The sequence below is a fragment of the Hyperolius riggenbachi genome, chromosome 6 (assembly GCF_040937935.1).
Source record: "Hyperolius riggenbachi isolate aHypRig1 chromosome 6, aHypRig1.pri, whole genome shotgun sequence".
In the NCBI taxonomy this organism is placed as follows: Eukaryota; Metazoa; Chordata; class Amphibia; order Anura; family Hyperoliidae; genus Hyperolius; species Hyperolius riggenbachi.
In genome coordinates, this window is record NC_090651.1 from 31,717,963 (window position 1) to 31,745,401 (window position 27,439).

The 27,439-nt window shown below is 45.4% G+C and overlaps 1 protein-coding gene across 1 annotated transcript in view; it reads right to left on the reverse strand.

The window, feature by feature from the left end:
• Window positions 1-13,850: 13,850 nt before the first annotated feature.
• Window positions 13,851-27,439, reverse strand: part of RAB3B (RAB3B, member RAS oncogene family) — a 180,522-nt gene continuing 166,933 nt past the window's right edge. The window contains exons 4-5 of the mRNA XM_068239074.1: window positions 25,408-25,532; window positions 13,851-14,218 (exon numbers count right to left, since the gene is read on the reverse strand). Of these exons, the coding sequence (XP_068095175.1) occupies window positions 14,031-14,218; window positions 25,408-25,532 (313 nt within the window). The 3' untranslated portion in view covers window positions 13,851-14,030. The remainder of the gene's footprint in view (window positions 14,219-25,407; window positions 25,533-27,439) is intronic.

Genomic DNA, 27,439 nt, shown 5'->3' on the forward strand with positions numbered 1-27,439 from the left:
TACATCTGTTTGCAAAAAGACAACCTCTCGATATGATGCCGAGCATGTCCACTCAACCTCTTTGGTCGACCATGGTGAGGCCTGTTCTGAGTGGAACCTGTCCTGTCATACCACTGTATCAGTGGCGGACAAAGCCAACGATGGGCCCCTGTGCAGAATGAATGAGGTGGGCCCCATGTGAGTGGGCGTGGTCATAACATCATGGTTGGCTCCAAACAATGTTGATAAGATTAACCAGCCTAGCGGTATGGACGAGCTCAGCTCGTCCATTACCGCCGCAGGCTGCCGCTCAGGCCCTGCTGGGCTGATTTTTGTCAAATAAAAAGGTGCACACGCAGCTGGCACTTTGCCAGCTGCGTGTGCTACCTGATCGCCAGCGGCGATCCGCCGCGTGCAGTGGCGAAAGAGGGTCCCCCCAGCCGCCCGAGCCCAGCACAGCCGGACCAAATAGTTCCGGCCAGCGCTAAGGGCTGGATCGGAGGCGGCTGACGTCCATGACGTCACTCCGCTCATCGCCATGGCGACGAGGAAAGCAAAACGAGAGGCCGCTCATCGGGGCATTTCTTGTTACTTCTGATCGGCGGAGGCGATCAGAAGTACGCGACAGGAGCGCCCTCTAGTGGGCTTTCATGCACCCAACTTTTAGTTGGCTGCGTGCAATCGTTTTTTTTTTTTTTCAATTAAAAAAAACCCGTCTGGTCGCCAGATCTTAATAGCACGCCAGGCTGGTTAAAGTACATGAACCCAGGTCACATTCTGTAGGCTCTGTATTTATGTAGCACACCTTTTAAACTTGTATATGACTGGGGTACAAGTTATTATCACTGTTTCTCTTGAGTTTCAGAGATAGATACATGGAGAAAGCCTAGAGGATAATAATAGGCCCTAACTGGTGCAGTTGCATGGGCCCTAGAGGACATGGGGCCCCTGTGCGGCTGCCAGTGTTGCAAACTCATCCCTTTAATTACTGACACATATGAAAAATACAGGTTTCGTGGCTAGGTAGATGCAGTTAAAGAGGAACTGTAACGACAAAACGGCCCCTGGGGGGTACTCACCTCGGGTGGGGGAAGCCTCAGGATCCTAATGAGGCTTCCCACGCCGTCCTGCGTCCCTCGGGGGTCTCGCTGTAGCCCTCCGTGCAGCGGTGACGCAATATTTACCTTCCTGGCTCCTGCGCAGGCGCTCTGATGCCTCTCGGCGCCGAAGTAGGCGGAAATACCCGATCGCCGTCGGGTCTGCTCTACTGCGCAGGCGCAAGTTTCCGGCGCCTGCGCAGTAGAGCGGAACCGACGGAGATCGGGTATTTCCGTCTATTTCCGTGCCGAAAGTCGCCACAGCGCCCCCGCTGGAGCCAGCAAAGGTAAATATTGAACTGACAGTCGGCACAGTCGCCGGCTGTTCGGAGGGCTGCGGCGAGACCCCCGTGGGACAGAGGACGGCGTGGGAAGCCTCATTAGGATCCGGAGGCTTCCCCCACCCGAGGTGAGTACCCCCCAGGGGAGGTTTTTGTTGTTACAGAGTCTCTTTAAGGCACTGGTTATGTGTAAGTAGTCCCAGAACCTGTATAACTTAGATGTCGGTTATTAAAGGGATGAGTTGGCAACACTGGCGGCTGCACGGCCTGTAAAGGCCTATGTCTGCCTCTGCACTGTATGGTCTTGGCCAGCATGTTAGAACTCAGTTTCAGTGTGTCGGTAATCTTTTTATAGCCTAGGCCATCTTAATGTAGAGCAATATTTTTTTTCTAAGATCCTCATACAGTAGGTGCCAGTATGTGTCATGCTTACAAAATAAATTTCCTTTACTCTATAATATGCCCATTAAGTGGCAGGTCTCCATGCAGAAGTCAACCTCCCACTGTGACACACAAAAAAAAAATAGTCTGAACAGTTTTGTGCTGAATTGGTACTCATTGCATCATTATCATAGCTCCCAACTGTCCCTCTGTCTCTCTTTCCTCCTCATTTACAATACAATAACATTTGTAAAGCGCTTTTCTCCCATAGGACTCAAAGCACATAGTTGTGTCTCAGATTAATACAGGGTTGCAGGCTGGGTTGTGTTACAGAGGAGATAGTCAGATGTTCATGAATGCCAGACTGAAGAGGTAGGTTTTCAGTTTAGACTTAAATGCTTCCAGGGATGAAGCTGTCCCTCTTTCTATATAAATATATATATTTCTCTCTAACTTACTCCCATCCTTTAAATTGATATATTACTAATTTTATAATGTTACTATGAAGGAAAATGAATCAGGATAGAGAGGGCCAATGTGGTTTGAATTTTAAAACATATTTTTCTTATGAAATCTTTCTGGTATGTGTGACTAGGGGTGTGACAAGGGAGTGGTCAGGAGTGTGGCAGGGGTGTGGCTTAAGTGTCCCTCTATCTCATCTCAAAAAGTTGGGAGGTATGCATTATGTTTTAAATAAAGCTGCTTGTGTCTTTGCAGGGGTCTATCTTCTCCACAGAGTTCCCCTTTAAGTTCTAGAGTTCTCTGTTGAGGGTTGGAGGATATACAGGGCCTTGTAGTTTCCCTTCAGATGTACTGCTGGCTGCCAGTGAGTATTCTAAACAGCAGTCAGAATGGTGAGTGTGGGGCTGCAGATTAGCAGGATAAGGAAGGGATTTATCTAATCATGTGAGATTAAGCGAACTGGAGAGACAGGATCCCAGCAGGATGAGACATTATATGTCTTGTCTGCCCCTCCAGCACTGATCAGAGGGAGGCTTCAGGCTGGTGTATTCTGGGGATTTTACTGCAGCTTCTATCCTCTCCACTATGCAACCCGGCTACTGTATCATCAGATTGCTTCAGTTTTATCATTTTGATTACAGATGGTTAAATGAGATGTTATTTTTTATTCTGTCCCGCTTAAATGGGCCCATACAGTCAGCCGATTATCGGCTGATCGATCGTAAATCGATTGCCCGATCGATTTGCGGCCGATTTCAATCGATCTGACATGATGGAAAATCTAGGTGGATCTGTTGAGATTGCTTATCATTTTGCATTGGACCTAATGGAAATCTGATGGCAAACAAATGCCATCAGATCGATTTTCAATAGATTTCAGTATGAAATCTATTGGAAATCTGTTCCTGGTAAAAAATGTTCCTGGTAAAAAATGTTCCTAAACACATCCGATAGATCAGAGATCTATCTGAAGATATATCTGCTGCTAATCTAACGAGTGTATGGCCACCTTTAAGGATACCCAAAGTGACATGGAGATAGACATGTGTATGTACAGTGCCTAGCACACAAATAACTATGCTGCTTTCCTTTTTTCTTTCTCTGCTTGAAAGAGTTAAATATCAGGTATGTAAGTGGCTGACTCAGACAGGAAGTGACTACAGTGTGACCCTCACTGATAAGAAATTCCCCTTTTTATCTCTTTCTTGCTCTCAGAGGCCATTTTCTGCTAAGAAATTCCAACTATAAAACACTTTCCTAGCAGAAAATGGCCTCTGAGAGCAAGAAAGAGATAAAAAGGGGAATTTCTTATCAGTGAGGGTCACACTGTAGTCACTTCCTGTCTGAGTCAGGACTGAGTCAGCAACTTGCATACCTGATATTTAACTCTTTCAAGCAGAAAAGGAACACAGCACAGTTATTAGTGTGCTTGGCACTGTACATACCCATGTCTATCTCATCATGACACGTTACCTCGGGTATCCTTTAAAGCAGACCTGAACTCAGAACTTCTTTTCTGCTGTAAAAAATATGCAACAGCATAATAACCTTTAAAGAAAACCATTTTTGTTACAGCTGATACAAATTCTGCAATAGATCTGCTGTGTCTGCTTCCTGCTTTCCTGGAAGCAGACATATTGTTAACATCCTGTGCTTACAAATTGGCTGCTCTGCCAAGGCAGCCAGCTGAAATCAAATTACAACTTGTGACTAGTCACAGATGAGTGGGTATTAGACAGGCTAAACTCTCTAAATACTGTACATACAATGTGCATTTTTCTATGTTTACCTTCTGTCCTGTGCAAAAGTCCAGTGGAGGCCAGGTCCATTTTAAGGTGGCCATACATTTAGCAATTTATGGGCAGATTACACCAATGTCAGAGAGAGAGCTGTTAGCTGCCCAAACACCGCAGAACAATTCCTGATAAATTTCAGCATGAAATCCTTTGGGAATCGGACTTTGACCTCATCACCCCCGGCCGCTGTCCCCCTAAATGTAAGATTCAGCTCCCCCCCCCAGTGCCCTTGCATGTAAATTTACCTGTCCGTTGCCCCCGAGTGTCTGCGCTGTACTTCCACATTTGTGTTCCACGTGACTGCCGGCATGTAGTAGGTGGGGCGTTGTGACATCACGCATGCACCCTACGTGATAGATACTGGACAGTGGCCGGGGGTTCTATCGCATTCGATGGTCGTTGTAATATCGCACACTGTTACCGCCACACACACACACACACACACACACCTACCTACCTAATCAGCCATGTTGGCCCGAGAGTTTCCAGCATTTCCGATTGATAAATTTAACCTAATCGTCAATCGGGCATGCTTGTTCATCCAATTTGATAATAAAGAATTGGATGGTTAATAGGCCACAAAATCTATAGATGTATGGTCCACTGATTGCTGGGACCCTCCTTTTCTTTGTGGTCACTTAGGGCCCATTCTCACTGTGGTGCGATTACCGATAATCGGGGAATCGCCGGTTATCGATAGCACTTTTTTAAAGCGCTAGCGTAATAACTATAAGGCACTGATCTCACTGCCACGATTGCCGGTGATTCGCAATTAATGCTGATCGCCAAACACGGTGCATGTAGCATTTTATCGTAATTCTAGAGTGATCCCGATTACAATGCTAAAAAGCACTAATCGCAATCGCTCATAAATCGCAAGAGTGTACAGTGATTTTACCGTGTAAAATGTGGTTAAATCGCCAGCACAAAACGCTAGCGATTGCGATTAAAAGTGAGAATGGGCCCATATAGGTGTTAGAGCACAGCCTCATTATGCAGACACACTGACTCCCTACGCCTGCGCAGTAGCTTGGTGTCGCTTGTGCACAAAGGTCTTGCGTTTGTTCAGTGTGGTCATACTTGGATTGGAGCACAGCCTCGCAAACCTACACGGCAAGCCCTTGTCAGTTAGGTTAAGAGGGTCCTAACGCTGGAACGACAAGCTAGAGGGGGATGGGGGACGCCTCTGAATTACCCAGAAGCTTCATTCTACAGAGTTAAAGGGGCACTATGGCGCAAAATTGTAAAATTTAAAATATGTGCAAACATATACAAATAAGAAGTGTGTTTTTTTTCCCAGAGTAAAATGAGCCATAAATTATTTTTCTTTTATGTTGCTGTCACTTACAGTAGGTAGTAGAAACCTGACAGAAGCGACAGGTTTTGGACTAGCCCATCTCCTCATAGGGGATTCTCAGGGATTTATTTATTTTCAAAAGCACTTAGTGAATGGCAGTTGCTCTGTCCTACTGCCAAAAAACGTGTAGCAAGCAGGGAAGCTGGCCAGCATCATTGTTGAAATCCTTTTTAGGGAATAACTTTTCAGGGAATCTCCTATGAAGAGATGGACTAGTCCAAAACCTGTCACTTGTGTCAGATTTCTACTACCTACTTAAGAGATAGCAACATAGGGGAAAAGTAATTTATGGCTCATTTTACTCTGAGAAAAAACATACTTATTGGTCTATGTTTGCACATATTTTACATTTTAACAATTTTTCGCCATAGTGCCCCTTTAAGGATCTAACTTTTCCCCTAAATTTCACTTGCGGTACATTTTAAATAGGGCTGTTTAGAATTATACAGGGTGGTCAAACAGGGTGTAGATTCCAGAGTTCCTGTGTGGAGTTGGATGGCAGCTGCTATAGGAGTATCTGGCATGTTTACACAGTGCAATGAGTTCCTGCTTTTAGCACACTAGAATTATAGAGACCACTGCTGATCCAGGAGGCTTGTTGTACTCCTGAGGCTTAAAGAGAACTTGTACTGAAAATAAAAAGTCAAAATAACCATACACTGGTCATACTTACCTCCTGTGTAGTCTACTCATCAATCTCTTTCTCCTCTCCTGCGTCCTGTTTGTACACTGTGATTAATGGAATTCTCCGTCCTCCATTTTAAAAATGGCCATTAACCCATAATAGCTTCCTGGTCAGCACACTGTTAAACTGTAATATCACCCACTTGAGCCATAGGGAAACATGGACATTACCTTGCACATTCAGTTGTAACTGACAGCTGCTGATATATAACTGAAAGTAACTGGTATATTTCAACTCTAACAAAATATTGTCAGAACTGGAAGGGATCACTGTAATGCTGGGAATACACGGATCGTATTGTACCGTGTATCGAGCCGCACGACAGATTCCGGCGCGTCCCCGCGGGCGCCCGGATCAATTCCCGCCCGTCCCCATGGGCAGCTTCTTATCTTCCGCTCGTTTATTCTTTTGTCCTGCCCGCCGGTATCAAGCGCGGAATCGATCCGGGGGGGGGGCGGGGGTTATCGGACACGTCGGAAATTATCAATTGAGCCATCAGCGGCTCGATTACATGGTACAAACGTACCGTGTATGCCCAGCATTAGATTTACCTGCCAGATAGATAAAGTTTAACATGTTGGAAATGTATCTATCTTACAATGTATCTGCCGAGCAATTAAGCATTGTTCTACTCAGCAGGAGATCACCAGAAGACAATGCACCAGAGATAATGACCATTCTCTACAGAAAATAATCTAATTATGCATTCTAATGCTGGGAATACACGTTTAGTTTTTGCCTTCGTTTAAACCTTCGTTTAAACCTTCGTTTCGATTGTGCCTTTTGTCCTTTTCGATCCCGAAATAATCGACCGTACGGTTAATATCACCACCCACGGTTTCGTTTTTTTTTCGATTCTGATGGTTTCGTTTTTCCAATGATCGAAGGCTGCAAAGAAACGAAACGTAGTACAGGGACGGACGGCATAAACGAATATATAATCGATCTGAACAGCCATCAAGCCTACCAATGGCTCGATTAGATGGATAGAGAGATAATATCAAACATGTTCGATCACTAGTCGTTCGTTTTTGGGGTCTATTAATCAAAACTATAATGAGATTATGACTATTTTCACATACGTTTTCAACACTCGATTCGTTTACCGAACGAATCGAAGGCTAAAACGAAGGCAAAAACGAAACGTGTATTCCCAGCATTACAGAAAATCTAACAAGAATCTAAAGCCCCATCTACACGATACGATTCGATTACGATTCTATTTACGATCAGATTAAATCCGACATGTCCAATCGGGATTCGATTCAATTCAATGTGCCATTGTTTTGCAATGGCAAATCGAATTGAATCCTGATCGGACATGTCGGATTTAATCGGGTCGTAAATAGAATCGTATCGTGTAGACTGGGCTTAACAGAAGAATCTAACAGAAAATTGTATGGTGTAAACCCAGTATAAGAAGAGAATGGTGAGCTTCTGAGAGGAATTGACTGTGAGGTAAGTATGTAATATTCATTTGCAGCTACTTCATGTGTTTATTTTTAATATTTTTCCTCGCTTCAGGTTCCCTTTAAAGGAATCCTAATGTCAGGCAACAACAACAAAAAAAAAAAAAAACAGTTGAGTCACTGCTGGTGGTCTGCGCTGTCCTTCCGAGACCCTGTGGCCATCAGCGGCGACCCCCTGAAAGCCGGCCAGCCATGCGCCTCTTTGTCCCGAGCACAGCAGCGTTCTACTCTGCATGGGGACTATGAGCTCAAAGAGGTTGATACACAAAAGTGCGGTAATATTGGCATGCACAGGAGTGCACAGCAATATTTCTGTTACAGCTGGCAGTGTGTACCGTAAGTTACACTATCAGCGGGACTCGTGGTACTTGAGTAGCGTGAGCATAGCTATGGTAACAAGCATTACCATAGCAACGCTCACATCACTTCAGTCAGCTGGATAGTGTTCTGGTACTGATGTAGGATTTGAGCCTTCTACCAAAGTTGGAATACCAGCTCCAGCCAGTACATAAAACACTGAGGAATCTTTGGGCAAGGCTCCCTAATGATCCTGGTTGGCCACGGAGCATGCCCTAAGTGGCTGAAGCCCCGAAGTGCTGTGACTCCGCCAGAAGAAAAGCACACAATAAATGTATTATGTCTTGGCAATATTACTGCACTTTTGTGCATCAACCTTACAGGGCATGGGCAGCACAGTGGCGTAGTGGTTAGCGCTCTCGCCTTGCAGCGCTGGGCCCCCGATTCGAATCCCAGCCAGGTCAACATCTGCAAGGATGTTCTCCCTGAGTCTGCATGGGTTTCCTCTGGACACTCTGGTTTCCTCCCACACCCCAAAAACATACAGATAAGTTAATTGGCTTTCCCCTAAAAAATTGGCCCTAGACTACAATACATACAGTACACAATACATACATAGACATAAGACTATGGTAGGGACTAGATTGTGAGCTCCTCCGAGGGACAGTTAGTGACAGGACTAAATACAGTGGAGGAAATAATTATTTGACCCATCACTGATTTTGTAAGTTTGTCCAATGACAAAGAAATGAAAAGTCTCAGAACAGTATCATTTCAATGGTAGGTTTATTTTAACAGTGGCAGATAGCACATCAAAAGGAAAATCGAAAAAATAACGTTAAATAAAAGATAGCAACTGATTTGCATTTCATTGAGTGAAATAAGTTTTTGAACCCCTACCAACCATTAAGAGTTCTGGCTCCCACAGAGTGGTTAGACACTTCTACTCAATTAGTCACCCTCATTAAGGACACCTGTCTTAACTAGTCACCTGTATAAAAGACACCTGTCCACAGAATCAATCAATTAAGCAGACTCCAAACTCTCCAACATGGGAAAGACCAAAGAGCTGTCCAAGGATGTCAGAGACAAAATTGTAGACCTGCACAAGGCTGGAATGGGCTACAAAACCATTAGCAAGAAGCTGGGAGAGAAGGTGACAACTGTTGGTGCGATTGTTCGAAAATGAAAGGAGCACAAAATGACCATCAATCAACCTCGCTCTGGGGCTCCACGCAAGATCTCACCTCGTGGGGTGTCAATGGTTCTGAGAAAGGTGAAAAAGCATCCTAGAACTACACGGGAGGAGTTAGTGAATGACCTCAAATTAGCAGGGACCACAGTCACCAAGAAAACCATTGGAAACACATTACACCGCAATGGATTAAAATCCTGCAGGGCTCGCAAGGTCCCCCTGCTCAAGAAGGCACATGTGCAGGCCCGTCTGAAGTTTGCCAATGAACACCTGAATGATTCTGTGAGTGACTGGGAGAAGGTGCTGTGGTCTGATGAGACCAAAATAGAGCTCTTTGGCATTAACTCAACTTGCTGTGTTTGAAGGAAGAAAAATGCTGCCTATGACCCCCAAAACACTGTCCCCACCGTCAAGCATGGGGGTGGAAACATTTTGCTTTGGGGGTGTTTTTCTGCTAAGGGCACAGGACAACTTAATCGAATTAACGGGAAAATGGACGGAGCCATGTATCGTGAAATCCTGAACGACAACCTCCTTTCCTCTGCCAGGAAACTGAAAATGGGTCGTGGATGGGTGTTCTAGCACGACAATGACCCAAAACATACAGCAAAGGCAACAAATGAGTGGCTCAAGAAGAAGCACTTTAAGGTCATGGAGTGGCCTAGTCAGTCTCTGGACCTTAATCCAATAGAAAACCTATGAAGGGAGCTCAAGCTCAGAGTTGCACAGAGACAGCCTCGAAACCTTAGGGATTTAGAGATGATCTGCAAAGAGGAGTGGACCAACATTCCTCCTAAAATGTGTGCAAACTTGGTCATCAATTACAAGAAACGTTTGACCTCTGTGCTTGCAAACAAGGGTTTTTCCACTAAGTATTAAGTCTTTTATTGTTAGAGGGTTCAAAAACTTATTTCACTCAATGAAATGCAAATCAGTTGCTATCTTTTATTTGAGGTTATTTTTTCGATTTTCCTTTTGATGTGCTATCTGCCACTGTTAAAATAAACCTACCATTGAAATGATACTGTTCTGAGACTTTTCATTTCTTTGTCATTGGACAAACTTACAAAATCAGTGAGGGGTCAAATAATTATTTCCTCCACTGTATACTCTGTACAGCACTGCGGAAGATGTCGACGCTATGTAAATAATAATAATATCCAGAGAAACATGGAGTCTGCTTCGTCTTTTGTCCTGCTCAATCCGTGTGCCGTCATCTCTCTGTACCTCTCAAATGCAGTTAGGAAAAAATATACCAAGCAATATTCATTTCTAACAAAGAAGGACTTTAATATCTAGACATTGAAATATATATATTCAATATTTATATATGTACATTTCTATGACATAAAAAAAAAATACCTGCATACACATCAAGAGACACACATCTCAGAAACAGTAACAAAAACGCAAGTGTAAGAACACAGTCTATTCTGCAGCACAATGTCACAAATCGCACACAAGTAAGACGGTTTCAGTGGCTGTAAACCAGCAGAAGCCTCGGCCCACCCAGCTGGGAGGGCATGCTGGGACTTTTAGTTCATCACCAGACAGTTTTTATAGAAAGTTAAAACTGGGGACCGATTGAAATCCCTACATCTAACCCACCAAAACATCAAATGGCGAACCTGAATACATCTACAGATCAGCGGCCTCAGTGCTTCATGATTGCCCCAGGTTAGTGACTCGCTACATAATAAAACTGGTATAAAAGAAAAAAAAGGTGTGTACACACATCCAATTTTGATTGGCCAATTTTACCACTTCCGTGTAGAACGAGAGCTTGCCTAAATAATGTATTCACAGTATCTGTTTGCTACATGAAAGTGGTAACATTGGTTTGTTTCCGGTAACTGCCGGTTTCTGGCACTTAGCTCCGCCCATTTCAGAGAAATGTTGTGACGCTTCTGTGGTACTCTCACTCTTGGATAGAGAGAGTTACCATGGTACTCATCTGAAAGGGGGCAGGGCTAAGTGCCGGTGCATGGTTGGAGGGGAAAGGGGGAGTCAGGAAACGTACCTGGAAGGTAATTATAAAACTTTCTCTGCAAAGGAGTTTAGAGGATTGTTTTTTCACTGCAGTGTCTCTTTAAAGGATACCCGAACTGACATGTGACATGATGGGATAGACGTGTATGTACAGTGCCTAGCACACTAATAACTATGCTGTGTTCCTTTTTTTTTCCCTTTCTCTGCCTGAAAGAGTTAAATATCAGTTATGTAAGTGGCTGACTCAGTCCTGACTCAGACAGGAAGTGACTACAGTGTGACCTTTAACTGATAAGAAATTCCCCTTTTTACCTCTTACTTGCTCTCAGAAGCCATTTTCTGCTATCAAAGTGTTTTATAGTTGGAATTTCTTATCAGTGAGGGTCACACTGTAGTCACTTCCTGTCTGAGTCAGGACTGAATCAGCCACTTACATACCTGATATTTAATTATTTCAGGCAGAGAAAGAAAAAACGGAACACAGCATAGTTATTTGTGTGCTAGGCACTGTACATACACATGTCTATCTCATCATGTCACATGTCAGTTCGGGTATCCTTTAAGAACTAAAGCAAATGTACAGGGACTAATCTTTTCAATATATTTAATACGTTTTTATTTGTTACTTATGCTATATTACAAGTCAATGTTTTGTGGAGCTCCACCCCCTCATTTGACTGAGATTTTGTATGCAATAAGTAATGTTAAGTCATGTCTTTTGGGAAATAATTACAGTAGGCCCCATTGCGTACCATGAAATAAGCCTTATTACAAAGCAATAAACCTCAAATGATTTATCTACTGTACATAAAACCTGTCTGCCAAACAAGCAGGTGGAGCTCAAAGAAAAATGAATATTCATACTTTACTTAATTTAAAGTTAAAACTCTTGTTAAAGTGGAATTTTTCTCCCAACCAAAATTATAAATATGTAATTTTTGCATTTTAATGTTATTAAAAACTAACATTATAAATTTCAGACAGCCATCAATTTCCAAAAACACAAGGCACAGACTGCACTTATTTTCTGGCCTGGAATCTGCACTCTTGGAGAAATGGCTGTGTTGTCTGCACTCAAAGAGCCGCCCTGAGTTTTGAGCCTAACAAATTGCTGAATTTTTATTGGCCTGGGGAAGTGGGCGAGCACCCACAAAACGCATTACCCGTGCAAATACAATTTTCTTGTCCTATAATTTTGTTGTTAATAAGAGGTAAGCCACCTCTACCATTTCTATTTTTTTTTTTTTTTTGCATTAATTCTGGGAGTGAGGGACAGTCTACAGTAGCTAAGCCACTAGTTGTACTAGCCCGCCCCCCTCGACCATCCTGCATCCAGCCATTCCTGGAGGTACTAGAGTGGAGACAGGCTTGTGATCTCCTCTTGCTCTCCATGGTTGGTTGCTTGTCACGCAACCCTTCTTTGTGAGTATACTTCCCATCACTTATTCTTCCTATACAAAAATACCTAGTGACATATTGCGCTATTTGGCTTCCGATGTCTGTGTTTTTTCTAAAGGTGTTCTTATTCTGAGCCGATATTTTAAAGGTTCTTTTTTGTGTGTGTGGGAGGATGGGGACAAACAGTAGGTTTGTTCACAGTAAAGAAGATTTTCTTCTTTAACCTCCCTAGCGGTCTGGACGAGCTGTGCTCGTCCAGAGACGCTAGAGGGCACCGCTCAGGCCCCGCTGGGCCGATTTTGATAATGTTTTTTTTCCAAACACACAGCTAGCACTTTGCTAGCTGCGTGTTTGCCCCGATCGCCGCCGCTACCCGCCGATCCGCCGCGGGAGGTTTTTCTCGCCCGATTTTTTTTTTGAAATTGAAATGCCCAGCAGGTTAAGTTCAGTTAGTCATCCATCTAGTGGTAAGTTTTTGTTTATGTTTGGTTACCTGTTTTCTGCACATATTGTAAATAGCCTGTACAAAAAAAATAAAGCACTGTCGGGGCCATTTCTTGGGCAGTGCTGACCAGTAAGTAGAAGAAGGGGGGTGCAGACAGAAGGACATAACCGCTAGGGAGCTGGTGACACGCAGTGCAGCCAAATGGAAGAAGAAGATTACCGGGGCAATCACCTTCCTTGACTCCTCCTGGGCTGCCTGCGTCAGACATCAAGTCATCATCACGTCACCACCGCGTGCTGACACCCGATGTCCTGTAGCAGTACTGCAGGGTGTCAGTGCGTGGCGCCCATGGAGGAGTCGGCTTTCCGGGTTCCCTTCACCTGTATTTTTTCCTAGTCCCTGCTTCCTCCTGGATGAGTGGCTGGTCACTAGTAAGTAGGCAGATCTACTTGTGACCTGTGGCTGTGTGACTATCCCTAAAGAGTAAGGGTTTGCAAGTCCACGTGGATGGGGGGGGGAAGGAGCTCAATTTTTACGCCCTCGCCCGGAGTGCAATTTAGCTTAGAAACTGTCCTGAGCACTGGTGTTGATTAATCACAAAAAATGTCTGCAGACTTGCTATGCATTGTGCCTGTACCAGAAATCAAAAAACCCTCACTACCCACCTCCCCCAGTTATCTTTCACACCTGCACTAACTCAATGACTGGCAACATCTTGGATACTGACAAACTGATCATGATGGAGGGGCTCAGAATCAATGTACACAACAGCTTGTTGAACATTGTTGGACATCATTCATGTGTAGAATTGAACTGACGTGTTCTTAAAAGTGGAGACTAACTTTATGAAACTCTCCATTCAGAAGTTGCAAACTCTGACGAGGTCTTTTCTGAAAACACAAGTCTGCTATGGCAGCTCTCGTAGTGCTATAAAAAGTTCCCTTTAACTCATTCTAAGGACATCCACAGAGGGTCTCCAGTTATGAGCCAGTCAGTACTTTCGGGGGGGGGGGGGGGGGGGGGGGAGATGCTCTGTTACAGGAGGTGGGATCCCCGCTTATGTATCTGGGGTCTCTTCTAAGCAGTGGTTACAGTGCAGCCATTCCAGCAGCCAGAGGGGCACAAATCCGCAAGAAACGATAGTTCAGTCTGTATGTTTGAGGAGTTTCCGGTGGGTCCGAGACGAGGTGGAGATGGGATTAACATGAACATTTCTGCTGCATAGAGGGATTAGCGTCTGTAAAGCGCATGTTCTTCCCTCCGCTGCCCGGCGCATTCTCATTCTCAAGGCTGTCGGACATCTTATCGCAGATGATGTCAACAAGGCGTTCGAAGACCTGTTTCACTTGGATGTTCTCCTTGGCGCTGGCTTCAAAGAACTCAAAACCTGAAAAAAGGAAAACCAAGCATAGAATGAGAGACTTACACAGAAAAGATGCAATCATTAACCCCCTGCACTCATGACACTCACATCAAGCTGGAATACTAGCAGCATTAAAAACAACTACAGTATGTTGCAAAACTATGCAATTGAAAAACGGGGACGTCAGCTTCCAAAATGGATTGCATGTATTAGCATTGTGTACTAGACCCAGCGATGAGGTCACCTCGTTAATGGTAAGGGTACCCTTACCATTAACGGGGAACCCTCATCGCTGGGTTAATGGTCTAGTACACAATGCTATTGCATGCAATCCATTTTGGAAGCTAATGTCCCCTTTCTTCAATTGCATAATTTTGCAACCTACTGTAGTTGTTTTTAATGCTGCTAGTTTGAAGGAGACAAAAGGAAACCGAGAGCCCAATATAGTGTAGTATCTCAGTGACAATTAGTCAGGTGTACAACAAAGTAATGGTTATACTCACAAACGTGGGTCGCCACAAAGGCAACCACTGGATAAGCGGGCGGGGAGAATTATAACCTGACCCCGCTCAGGTTTAAGAAGCCGCTCTCTGTAGACAGGAAGGAATGGGGATACACCCCTCCACCAAGGGCGGACTAGACAATTTGTAAAGCAGTAACACAGAGGCGCCAAGTAGAGTAAAATTGATTAAAAACTGTTTAAAAGGGGGAAGTTGGTGGACTCATCTCCCTCGTAGAAAGAAAGACCGGACAATGGGACGTTACTCACAGTATAAAGTAACTTTTTATTAAAAGCTCCAAAGTTGCAACGCGTTTCACGGGTCACAATCCCACTTCATCAGGCAAAAATTTTTGGAGGGTACAAAATCTGGTCAATGGCCTGGCTGAGCGACTGTCATTTGCATTGAGCTTTGCTCACACAAGCTAATGTATGCACCAGCACTTTATTGATGTCAAATAAACCTCACAGTGTTATGCTGGGTACACACGTTGCGATTTCCCGCTCGAGCCGCGGGATCGATTGGATCGATTCGATTATGTCCAACATATTAAGTATGCAAAATCGACGGCTGTATCCATTGAAACCCGATCGAACATGTTGGAAATAATCAAATCGACCCAATCGATCCCGCGGATCAAGCGGGAAATCGCAACATGTGTACCCAGCATAAGACCTTCTGTTCTTCTCAAAGCCTTTATACGGATGGATGGATGGATGGATGGAGGGTGGGTGGTTATACAGTCTGTACTCCACAAGCCGGTCCTGATAACTATACAGCGGGGACACAATGCAGACTGATGACTGGGGATGTTCTATAGACGCCTGCACAATGCACACAATCAGCTGGAAGCAGAACAAAGAGCTGCCTCCTGAACATTCAGCTGATGCCATGATCAGCCATTGTGCTGGTCTGAGGGGCCGGGTGACAGTGACGGGGACGTGTAGCTATTCCTCATCCACCTATACCGCGCAATTCACACAGGCCTCTGCTCACATGATCAAACAGTCAGCTCCTAAGCCGTTTATAGGAAAGAGACTATTTTCTTATGTTAGACACAAGCGGAAAATAAATAAATCCATACATTGCAGAGTGAGAACTTAGTTAAATAAGATACAGTCCTGCCCATAATTATTTTAATAATGATATTTTAATAATTGATTACATTAATAATTATTATTATTATTATGGGATTGGGATTGAAAACGTATCGGATCGACTGGTACATTAGATCAGTTTTAATGGATCCGTTTGCCACTAACGCAAGTGTGAACCGGGCCTGACACATCAAGATAATAGGTTTATTTTATTCATATGATGCAACATGACTTATCACTGTTATTATCCAAATTCATATTTCCCTTGAATTGTTTTTTTTTTCATGCGACTCGGTAAAGTCTGCGCGTTTTTGCGCAGTGTTTTATTTGCAGACTTAATGGATCTTTTCCAATAAACCTTAACCTTCTTGGCGGTAACGTTCGGGGTAAGCCGCCGGAGGGTGCCGCTCAGGCCCTGCTGGGCCGATTTGTTTATTTTTTTTTTTGCTGGACGCAGCTTGCACTTTGCTAGCTGCGCCAGCACCCCGATCGCCGCCGCCGCGCGCCCGATCGCCGCTATACGGTGCGGCGCGCGGCCCCCCCCCCCCCCCCCCAGACCCCGTGCGCTGCCTGGCCAATCAGTGCCAGGCAGCGCCGAGGGGTGGCCCGGGACTCCCAATGACGTCCCGACGTCAGTGACGTCATCCCGCCCGTCGCCATGGCGACGGGGGAAGCCCTCCAGGAAATCCCATTCTTTGAACGGGATTTCCTGATCGGAGATCGCCGAAGGCGATCGAAGAGGGCGGGGGGATGCCGCTGAGCAGCGGCTATCATGTAGCGAGCCCTGGGCTCGCTACATGATATAGAAAAAAAAAATAAAAAAAAAACTGCCGCGCTGCCTCCTGGCGTATTTTTTTTATACCGCCAGGAGGGTTTAAGGTGCGTACACACGCACTACGGCTGCCAACGACAGGTCCGTCAGACCCTCCCGCTGGGCGGACTTTCAGGCGACAGTAGCACGGGTACACGCTGTCGGCAGACTGATAAGGCTGTTTCTGAACAATCCGCTGAGCAGATCTCTCAGAAACAGCCTTATAAGTCTGCCGACAGCGCGTACACGTGCTACTGTCGCCTGAAAGTCCGCCCAGCGGGAGGGTCTGATTGACCTGTTGTTGGCGGCCGTAGTGCGTGTGTACGCACCTTTAAGTGTTAAGCCAAAACAAACAAGATGACATGTTGAGAAGCGAGGCCTGGAGGCCTGACAGACCCTTGTAGTTGCCAAGGACACGGAGAGCTTTCAGTAGTCTGGGGACCATTTTTCTGAAAAGTCCACATGGATATGGGAGTTACATCAGATATGGGCCAGAGGCATTTCCTATCCCGAGACTATAAATTATCCTACAAACTTGGCTTCAATTTATGAAACATGTAAACAAATAAATGAGAAGTCTTTTGCTGTGGGTGTTGGGCCTGGTTCACACGTGAAAAGAACAAACCACTGGGTCTCGACCTGGATTTATGCAATTATAGCTTGATTTATTAGTAGCACAGCCACTAGATCTGTGGTCTGAGCGATTGGGCAAATCTTTTTTTTTTTCTGTGGTGCCTGGTTCACACTGCCAAAGCTTTTTTAGCACTAGTGATTTGACTTTTGTGACTTTTATAAAATCACATTGCTCAAGTGAAAACAAATTCATAACATTACATAAGCAAGAGCTTATAAAAGTAAAAACGCTTAGATAAAGCTCTTGCAGTGTGAGCCAGCCCTTGCTTGTGCATGTGACTGCATTCTCATAGAAGTCACTTGTTGATCTATGTTTGTTTTGTCAGTTGAACATTGGTAAAAAAAACTTCTTTAGGAGTCGAATAACAGCGTGAGTTGTGCGGCCAAGGTCGGATTTATGCAAGAATCGTTCAATACATACATTGATTGACACCATCCACCAACCACTCTTTACTTCCTATCCATCACAACCTATTAGAAAAAACTTTTTTCCAATCGACAACATTGTCATTGAATGAACTTTTTAAGAATCATTTGCAGTCTACTGGAGACACCAATCCCATTGCAATTGACTGATTAGAGACACCAGGAAGAATAAAATAAACTAACATCAGCCTGCTGAGAGCTCGTAATCAGTTACTCCTGTGAATTGCCTGATGAAGTGGGTGAATTACCTGCGAAACGCATCACACTGTTTTGTGGAGCATTCAACAACATTTGCCTGAATCAGACAATTCTGTCTCCAATGGGGTGGCAACATACCGGTAGCTCCCAACTGTCCCTCTTTTGGAGAAACAGTCCCTCTTTGGGAACCCTGTCCCTCTTTCATCCTCATGTGCCCCTCTTTCAGGACTGATGTACAGATCTGTGTAAATATATGTATTTTTCTCCTGAAATAGGTGTTTAATTAAAACTTTATTCCCTTCCTTTACATTGATATATTTCTTATTTTCTAGTGTTAATATGAATTGAAATGAACCAGGGTAGAAAGGACCAGCGGAGTCTGAATTATAAAACAACATATTTTACTTATGAAAACTTTATGGTGTGCGCGACTAGGGGTGTGTCGGGGCATGACTAGGGGTGTGGCAGGGGCGTGGCTTAAGTGTCCCTCTTACTTATCTTAAAAAGTTGGGAGTTATGAGGTATGTCCACCACTACCTCCTGTTTTTAAACTGTTTTTAGTGTATTCCTCCTGATGCCTCTGTTTTGTCCTATTTCCTGTAAGTTAGTCCACCCAGAGCGGTTTCTTGGGCAGTGCGACAGGGCAAAGGCCTTGGCCGCAGACCGGCAAGCAGGCATGGTCGGAATAGCCGATTTCCGTTTCCGGCACAATTCCGCATTCCGACATATAGAAATTCCGTTACCGTTCCATTCCGACAGTATACCGGGTCAGTTCCGCGGAATTCCGATTTACACGGAATTCCGTCGGAAAAATTTTAAAATCTCTCCTCCTCCTCCTCCTCCTCCTCCTCCTCCTCCTCCTCCTCCTCCTCCTCCTCCTCCTCCTCCTCCTCCTCCTCCTCCTCCTCCTCCTCCTCCTCCTCCTCCTCCTCCTCCTCCTCCTCCTCCTCCTCCTCCTCCTCCTCCTCCTCCATCCATCCATCCATCCATCCATCCATCCATCCATCCATCCATCCATCCATCCATCTCATGCAGTAGGGAATTGCAGATTTTTAAAACAGCTTATATACCATAGCTGGGATTTGAACCCAGAACCTAGTGTGTAGTAGGTATGTGTCTTACCCTCTAGACCATGACCCACACTGCATGCTAAAGCTGCCGGTAGCATAAACCATACTTCCATTATGATCAATTCGATAGAAAAAGTAGCATGATTAAGGATTTGTACTTTTTGAAAAGCATGCTTATTTATATACCATAGCTGGGATTTGAACCCAGGACCTAGTGTGTAGTAGGTATCTGTCTTACCCTCTAGACCATGAACCACACTGCATGGAAGTAGGTATCTGTCTTACCCACTAGTAAGGCTGAGGCTGGAGAGGCTGCAGCCTCAGGGCGCAGTGTAGGAGGGGGTGCACAATTCATTCAGCTGTCATTCCCAATTGTGTTTGAAGCAGAAAGAAATAAGAAAAGGTGATACATGGCAGCGACAGCAAGCCAGATAAGTAGAGATTAAGGTGGGGGGGGGGGGCCCTGGGGCACCTCTTAGTGTAATAGCAATCAGTGTGTGACAGCTGGGGTGGGAGGGATGGGGGGGCGCACTTTGCTGTCTCAGCCTTGGGTGCTGAAGGACCTTGTCCCACCTCTGACCACACTACATGCTAAAGCCTGGCCCTGAGTGTGGTTGATGGTCTAGAGCAGTGGTCCTCAAACTAAGGCCCGCGGGCCGAATGTGGCCCCCTAAGGCTTTCTTACCGGCCCCCCACACAGAAAATGTATTGCTTATAAATGCAGTCAGCTACATCTTTAAATATTGGTGGTCCACATATGGAATAGCAGTGCAGCACCCCCCATCCACATGGAAGCCAGAAAGCAGAAATTTTGCTGGTTTCCAATCAAATTCCACATCAGGTGACACTGCTGTCCAATTGGCTTGCAGATTGTCACCTGGGTATGCTTCACTGTCTGGTCCGCAAAGACTTCTACATCATTTTATGTTTACTCCGGCCCACCAGCGGTCTGAAGTATGTTGACCCGGCCCTCAACCCAAAATGTTTGGGGACCCCTGGTCTAGAGGGTAAGACAGATACCTACTACACACTAGGTCCTGGGTTCAAATCCCAGCTATGGTATATAAGCATGCTTTTCAAAAAGTACAAATCCTTAATCATGCTACTTTTTCTATCGAATTGATCATAATGGAAGTATGGTTCATGCTACCGGCAGCTTTAGCATGCAGTGTGGGTCATGGTCTAGAGGGTAAGACAGATACCTACTACACACTAGGTTCTGGGTTCAAATCCCAGCTATGGTATATAAGCTGTTTTGAAAATCTGCAATTCCCTACTGCATGGGATGGATGGATGGATGGATGGATGGATGGATGGATGGGAGGAGGAGGAGGAGGAGGAGGAGGAGGAGGAGGAGGAGGAGGAGGAGGAGGAGGAGGAGGAGGAGTTATGCTATTGCGGAAAATTCCGTCGGAATTATAAAATTTCCGCGGAATTCCGTTTGAGAGCTATAGGAATTCCGATTTGACTACCGCAATCGGAATTAACCTAATTCCGGCCGGAATCACGGAATTTATAATTCCGCGGAATTTTCCGAGCATCCCTACCGGCAAGTAGAAGAAGGGGGCGAGGGCGGAAGGACATAACCACTAGGGAGCTGGTGACACGCAGTACAGTCAAATGGAAGAAGAAGATTACCAGCTCGATCACCTTCCTTGACTCCTCCTAAGCTGCCTGCGTCAGACTTCAAGTCATCATCACGTCACCACCGCGGGACGACACCTGATGTCCTGTAGCGGTATTGCAGGCTGTCAGTGTGCAGCCCATGGAGGAGTCAGCTTTCCGGGCTCTCTTCACCTGTGTGTTCTCCTGGTCCCTGCTTCCTCCTGGATGAGCGGCTGGTTACTAGTAAGTAGGCAGATCTACATGTGACCTGTGGCTGTGTGACTGTCCCTAAAGAGTAAGAGTTTGCATGTCCATGGGGGTTGGGGGGAAGGGGGCCCAATTTTTACACCCTCATCCTGGGTGCAACTCAGCCTAGAAACTGCCCTGAGTCCACCCTTGGTGTAGGTGTGTCCTCCCTATTTTTTTTATCTGCAGAGAGCGACTTCTTAACCTGAGTGGGGTCGGGTGTAATCTCCCCCCCTGTGAATACATTGGTTGCCATAGTGGTAACCCACACTTGTGACTATTCATTCACATTGACTTAATAGGCAACAGCATAATAACCTTTGCAGAAAAACATTTCTTTGTTACAGCTGATACAAATCCTGCGATAAATCTGCAGTGTGTCTACTTCCTGTTTTCATGGAAGCAGGCATAGGGTTAACATCCTGTGTTTACAAATTAGCTGCTCTGCAGTGGCAGGGGGGATTCCTGAGCTGACACAGCTGAGAGATCAAATAACAGTGATGATTAGTAACAGAGGGAATTAGACAAGCTAAACTCTCTAAATACAAACAGAGTGGATTTCTCTACGTTTTCCTTTTGTCCTGTGCAAGAGTTCAGGTCCACTTAAAAATACTACACTATTGTGGGCTCCCGATTTCCTTTTAGTTTTTACAAGTACAATGACCTGATTGCTCATACGTTTCTTCACTAGATATTGGACCATTAGTGGCCAACGTAACTTTTTTGTTCGACTTAGTTGTATTTTAATGGATTATGCTTTTGGCAATTCTTGCTATGCTCATATTGTCCGCCTGCTAGACAGTTTGTAATAAATTCTGGCTTCATTTTCCAGATCACGCACACTCTCTTCTAACCTCAAAATACCTGGGGTGGACGTTCTGTTTTTGTGAAAAGTGCTTTTCTAAGCGTTTTCCTCGAGTGTTTTTTTAATGCACTCCCTGACGCAAGTCAGGAAGTGAACTCTTTGACCCAGAAAAGAATAAATACATTGGGCTCAATTCTGGTAGCTGTGCGAGGTGAAGTAATCAGCAGTCGGGAAAATACCTCACACGTTATTTTTTTTTACTTTGCCTAATTCTGGTACATTTTCCCACCTGCTGCTTATGGTCGCTAAATTACCGAAATGCAGGGGGAAAACAGTGAGGTATTTTCCCGACTGCTGGAAGCCCCGGCCAGCCCGCCTCCTGAGGGTCCCAGAGCTGAGGAGGGGGGCACAGCGCAGGAAGGGGGGAAATTGTGCAGAGCAGCTGGGAGGGAAGCCTCCCCCCTCACCTAGGGGCCCCCCCTCCCGCGCTCCCCCTCCCTCCAAAAGTGCAGCCAGCCAGCGGCAGCAGCGAGAAATCACTTACCGGCAATGATCAGAGCTATAGCGCTGCGTGCCACTGGGCTGGTCTCCGTCTCCTGCACTGACCAATCACGCTCTCGTAGGAAGTACTGCGAGAGCATGATTGGTCAGTGCAGGAGACGGAGACCAGCCCAGCGGCACGCAGCGCTATAGCTCTGATCATTGCCGGTAAGTGATTTCTCGCTGCTGCCGCTGGCTGGCTGCACTTTTGGACGGAGGGGGGAGCGCGGGAGGGGGGGCCCCTAGGTGAGGGGAGGCGTCCCCCCTCCCCGCTGCTCTGTGCACAATTTCACCCCTTCCTGCGCTGTGCCCCCTCCTCAGCTCTGTGACCCCCACTAACTTAGGGGCTGCATTTGTAGGGAAATCTGCTGCCAATCTCGTCGCATTTGTGGGGCAATCTGCTGCCAATAAGATTGTATTTGTGGGGATATCTGCTGCCAATCTCGTTGCATATGTGGGGAAATTTGCTGCCAATCTAGTATTTGTGGAGATATCTGCTGCCAATCTCGTTGCATATGTGGGGAAACCTGCTGCCAATCTCGTTGCATATGTGGGGAAATCTGCTGCCAATCTCGTATTTGTGGGGATATTTGCTGCCAATCTCGTTGCATTTGTGGGGAAATCTGCTGCCAATATCGTATTTGTGGGGATATTGTTAAGCTTGGAGGTGTAATCTCCACAGTCAGCATGCAACACATAAGCTGACGTGAAGGAGGTACACACACCAGCACAAGGAATCAGGATATCCCCAGTTTAGTGGAGGAGAGGACTGACTCCAATAGGAGATTGTGGTGCACAGAGCCGGTGCAGATCCGAACAGCCACAAACAACACTTTCGTAATAACGTCTCAGCGCAAAGTAGCGCTAAGCGCATAAACCAGGACTGAGGAGATCAGGACAGGTAGACAGAATGAACGCTTGCTTAACTAGCCACTACTTAGTGACAGCAAGCGTCCACAATAAAACAGACTGGAATGAGGTAGCCAATGCGTTTGCAGCAATGGCGTGCCTCACAAAGACAGGACAGGATAGTCAGGAAATAGCAGGATCAAGATAGATGAACGTAACACAGATAAATATACAATAAGTATGATTTCCTAGCGTATTACAATTACAGCTATCAATGAAACTATTTGTAACGTCTGACTAACATATGTATATATCGGCAATGAACCGATATATGACATAAGCAGGAACTCTGACTAAGACTGGAGTAATACAGGGAACAGGACTCAGAAGGATTCGCTATCTCTTCGCAGAGATGAACGCAATCCACAAACAGGACCAGGAACAGGATAACTAGCTCAGCGTGCTGGAACGCTGACTAACGGAACACAGGATATAAACAGTTCGTGTACGTATATATCAGCGACACTGATGTATCAACGTAACACGAATACAAGGAAAATAATAAACGTGCAAGTATGCTTATATATTGGCGATGAACCAATATATGACACAAGACAAGCAAAGTAACAACTTCTAGAAACAAGAGCAGAACTAGGAGGACTCGCTGACCCCTTCGCAGGAGTCAGCGCAGTCCACACGGACTAGGAACGAGGTGGGGCACGGGCAGAGTAACAGACTGAATCTGAGACTATGGTAGCCCATCAAGCATTGCAGGAAGCAGTTCTTTATACTGAGGTCATCCAATGGGAGCAGACCTGCAGATTCCCACACAAGTGAATGGTAATTAATCACAGGCTGACAGCAGGAAAAGGCAGACAATGATATGCAGCCTGCAGGAAAGGGATTGCCCCTCCATTGCAGCAGACAATGTTTGTGTACACAAAAGCATATTAAACTGTCATTAACTTCAGAGCGACTGCAGATGGAATCAGCAACTAGTTTAAGTGCAAACCAAACTATGCAAGAAAATGCATGTAATGACATCAGAACTGCTTGGGTTACAATACCACTGCAGCCAGCAGTAAACGCTGCAGACATGATCATAACAGATATCTGCTGCCAATCTCGTTGCATTTGTGGGGAAATCTGCTCCCAATCTTGTATTTGTGGAGATATCTGCTGCCAATCTCGTTGCATTTGTGGGGAAATCTGCTGCCAATCTCGTATTTGTGGGGATATCTGCTGCCAATCTTGTTACATTTGTGGGGAAATCTGCTGCCAATCTTGTCGCATTTGTGGGGAAATCATAAGATTGCATTTGTGGGGAAATCTGCCAATCTCGTTGCATTTGTGGGGAAATCTGCCAATATCATTACATTTGTGGGTAAATCTGCTGCCAATCTTGTCGCATTTGTGGGTAAATCTGCTGCCAATCTCGTTGCATTTGTGGGGAAATGTGCTGCCAATCTCGTCGCATTTGTGGGGATATCTGCTGCCAATCTGATTGCATTTTTTTGAGAATCTGCTATCACTCTAATTGCATTTTGTGGTGAAACTGCTGCAATTTTTTTTTTTGTGGGGGTGGGGGGCGGCCGGCCCTCCACCATGTGGTCTGGAAAAAAAAACGGCCCTCCGAGCCCGCAAAAGTTGGACAGCACTGTTTTAGAGGATGGGGGTCGTGGGGGGTGGTAGGTCGGAGCACTTTTAGAGGCTGGGGGTCGAGGGGAGGGGGGGGGGGAGGGCGGGGTTGGAACAAAACACAAGCTGAAAAGGCTCCATGTTATGTGACAGATATCACAATTCTGTCACAGCACTGCATTTATCATGTGGTAGAGGTAGGTCTAATTATGTGAGGTAAAAGACATGCAAACACGCACCTCATTTCACTTCAGAATTCAAGTGTGAGGTATTTCACTACTAAATACCACACATTTATAGTAGAAAATTACCCCATGAATTACCTCATGAAATTACATGAGGTAAAACTTTACTTAAACTACCAGAATTCAAAAGTTGATTTCCCTCATGAGGTAAACCCAATTCCATGAGGTAATTATTTACTAAACGCTACCAGAATTGAGCCCAATGTATTTATTCTTTAAAATGCGAACACAATCTCCCCACAAAGCGATTTTGTGAGCATTTAGCGCTCTTCCTATACCTTCCATTATAGCAAAATCGCCCCAAAAATGGTCCAGGCACCGATTTGCTGCACGCGCAGCGCACGAACCATGCTGATATAAACCTTCTCATAGAAATTCATTGCACAAGTGTTTTTGGGGCAATTTTGACAATCGCTTGCACTCGAAAAAAGGTCAAAAACGCCCGTAGTGTGAACCATAAACTCTCTCGCTGTGTCTCGTTCTTCTAAAATCCAGTCCCTTGTAAGTACAGAGTGGCCACCAGCAGAGGGTGCTGCAGCACAACACATACCCAGTTGGTCCGCTAGATGTTTCCCCTTCTCCGGAGGAATCACCCGCTCGTCCTCCATGTCACACTTATTGCCCACCAGGATGACCTGTGCGTTATCCCAGGAATAGGTCTTTATCTGCGTTGCCCTAAATATAAAGGAGAAAAAAAAACTAAAAGGTCAGTATGAAAAAAAGGGGTATTTCAGTGTACTGTACTTTTTCATCAAGGCCGGATTTATACTTTTTCTGCCCCTAGACCAACTTTCTTGGAGCTCCCCTTCCATGTGCAGCACTCCCTCCTATTCCTTGTGCAGCACTCCCTTCCTATTCCTTGTGCAGCCCCCTCTTTCATGTCTAGCATTCATGTACAGCAGCCTCCTTCAGTTCTATACCGGTCCCTTGGGCAGCAGCTCCCTATCTCCATGTGTTGCTCCTTATTGGCAACCTCTGTATTCCATTTGCAGTAATCCCTCTTTCATGTCCAGCCGCCCCTTGGCCTACTCCTGCCCAAGGCTGGGGCCTTTGTGGCCTCTCCAGAAATCCATCCCTGTGTATCATTTTTCTAGTGCCCCCCACAGGAGGGTAGGGCTGGTCAATTATCATCATGCTTGAAAATAAAGCAATTAAATCTTGCATACAAAATGTGCATAATCCTGTCAATGGGGGAACTTAGTTTTTAGAGTCTCTAAATAAGAGCCGGCACCAGAGACAACAGACTAGCGTCATTTATGTGATTTTCTTTAATTGTTTATCTTAATTTAAAAAAAATGTAATGGTTTCCTTTTTCTTTTGTTCAGATGTTAAATAGCATTCACGTCAAACTTTGGGCTACTGGCCACATCTGGCCCACAGAGCCATCAAACTTGGCCCACAAGGGATTTCCTCACTTTGCATTGTTTGACGCACTCTAAACCACCAGGGTAGCTATATTGGGGGTGGAGCCCTAGATCACAAGGAAGCCATGCAGGGGAGGAAAGGGAAAAACAGTGGATGCCAGGGAACTGTATAGAGGAAGGAGGGGGTCACTAGACAACAGGGAACTTTTTAGGGGTGTGAGTGGGGACTACTAGGCACCAGGGAACTCTTTAGGAAAGTGAGTGTGGAGCACTAGACACCAGGGAACAATTTAGGGGTGGAAGGAAAACCACGGGACATCAAGGAACTGTATAGGGGTGGGAGGGGAGCCACAAGACACCAGGGAATTGTATGGGGAGGGGGTCACTAGACACCAGGGAGCTATTTAGGAGTAGGAGGGGAGCCACTAGACACCAGGGAACTGTAAAAGGTAGGAAGGAAGGTAGGAAGGAGGCATTAGACACCAGGGAAAAATTTTGTGTATAGAACCTAAATAGTATTGAGTGTGTGCTCTATGTGCAGGTACCAGCACTGGTATAAGTATGACACTTGCAAAAAGAGAAGAGGACAAACCAGTAAATGCTGCTCAAAAACTGCACTTTATTTTTTGGTAATTAAAACACACACATAAGTTACATGAAAATGTCAGGTGATTCCTGACAGTAAATAGTACTGTAAATACAATATATGTGCTGCAATCTAAGAGGACAGTAAGGAAAAAGTCCCTTTTGAAAAGCCTATTTGTCTATATGGGGATCCATCCCTACCAAGCTGAATTAAAGGTACATAGGAGGAGGGCACAGCTAATATATCCAGCAAGTGTGCAGCTGCCAGCCCACCCCTAAAGTAAGTGAAGCTGGTATGATGTCTTTGGTGACGTCCCAACTGTGACCCCGAAAGGGGACCCAGGTATAAATATCCTGGGTGGTGAGTGGTATTTGCCCCCAGGATATTTATACCTGGGTCCCCTTTCGGGGTCACAGTTGGGACGTCACCAAAGACATCATACCAGCTTCACTTACTTTAGGGGTGGGCTGGCAGCTGCACACTTGCTGGATATATTAGCTGTGCCCTACTCCTATGTACCTTTAATTCAGCTTGGTAGGGATGGATCCCCATATAGACAAATAGGCTTTTCAAAAGGGACTTTTTCCTTACTGTCCTCTTAGATTGCAGCACGTATATTGTATTTACAGTAC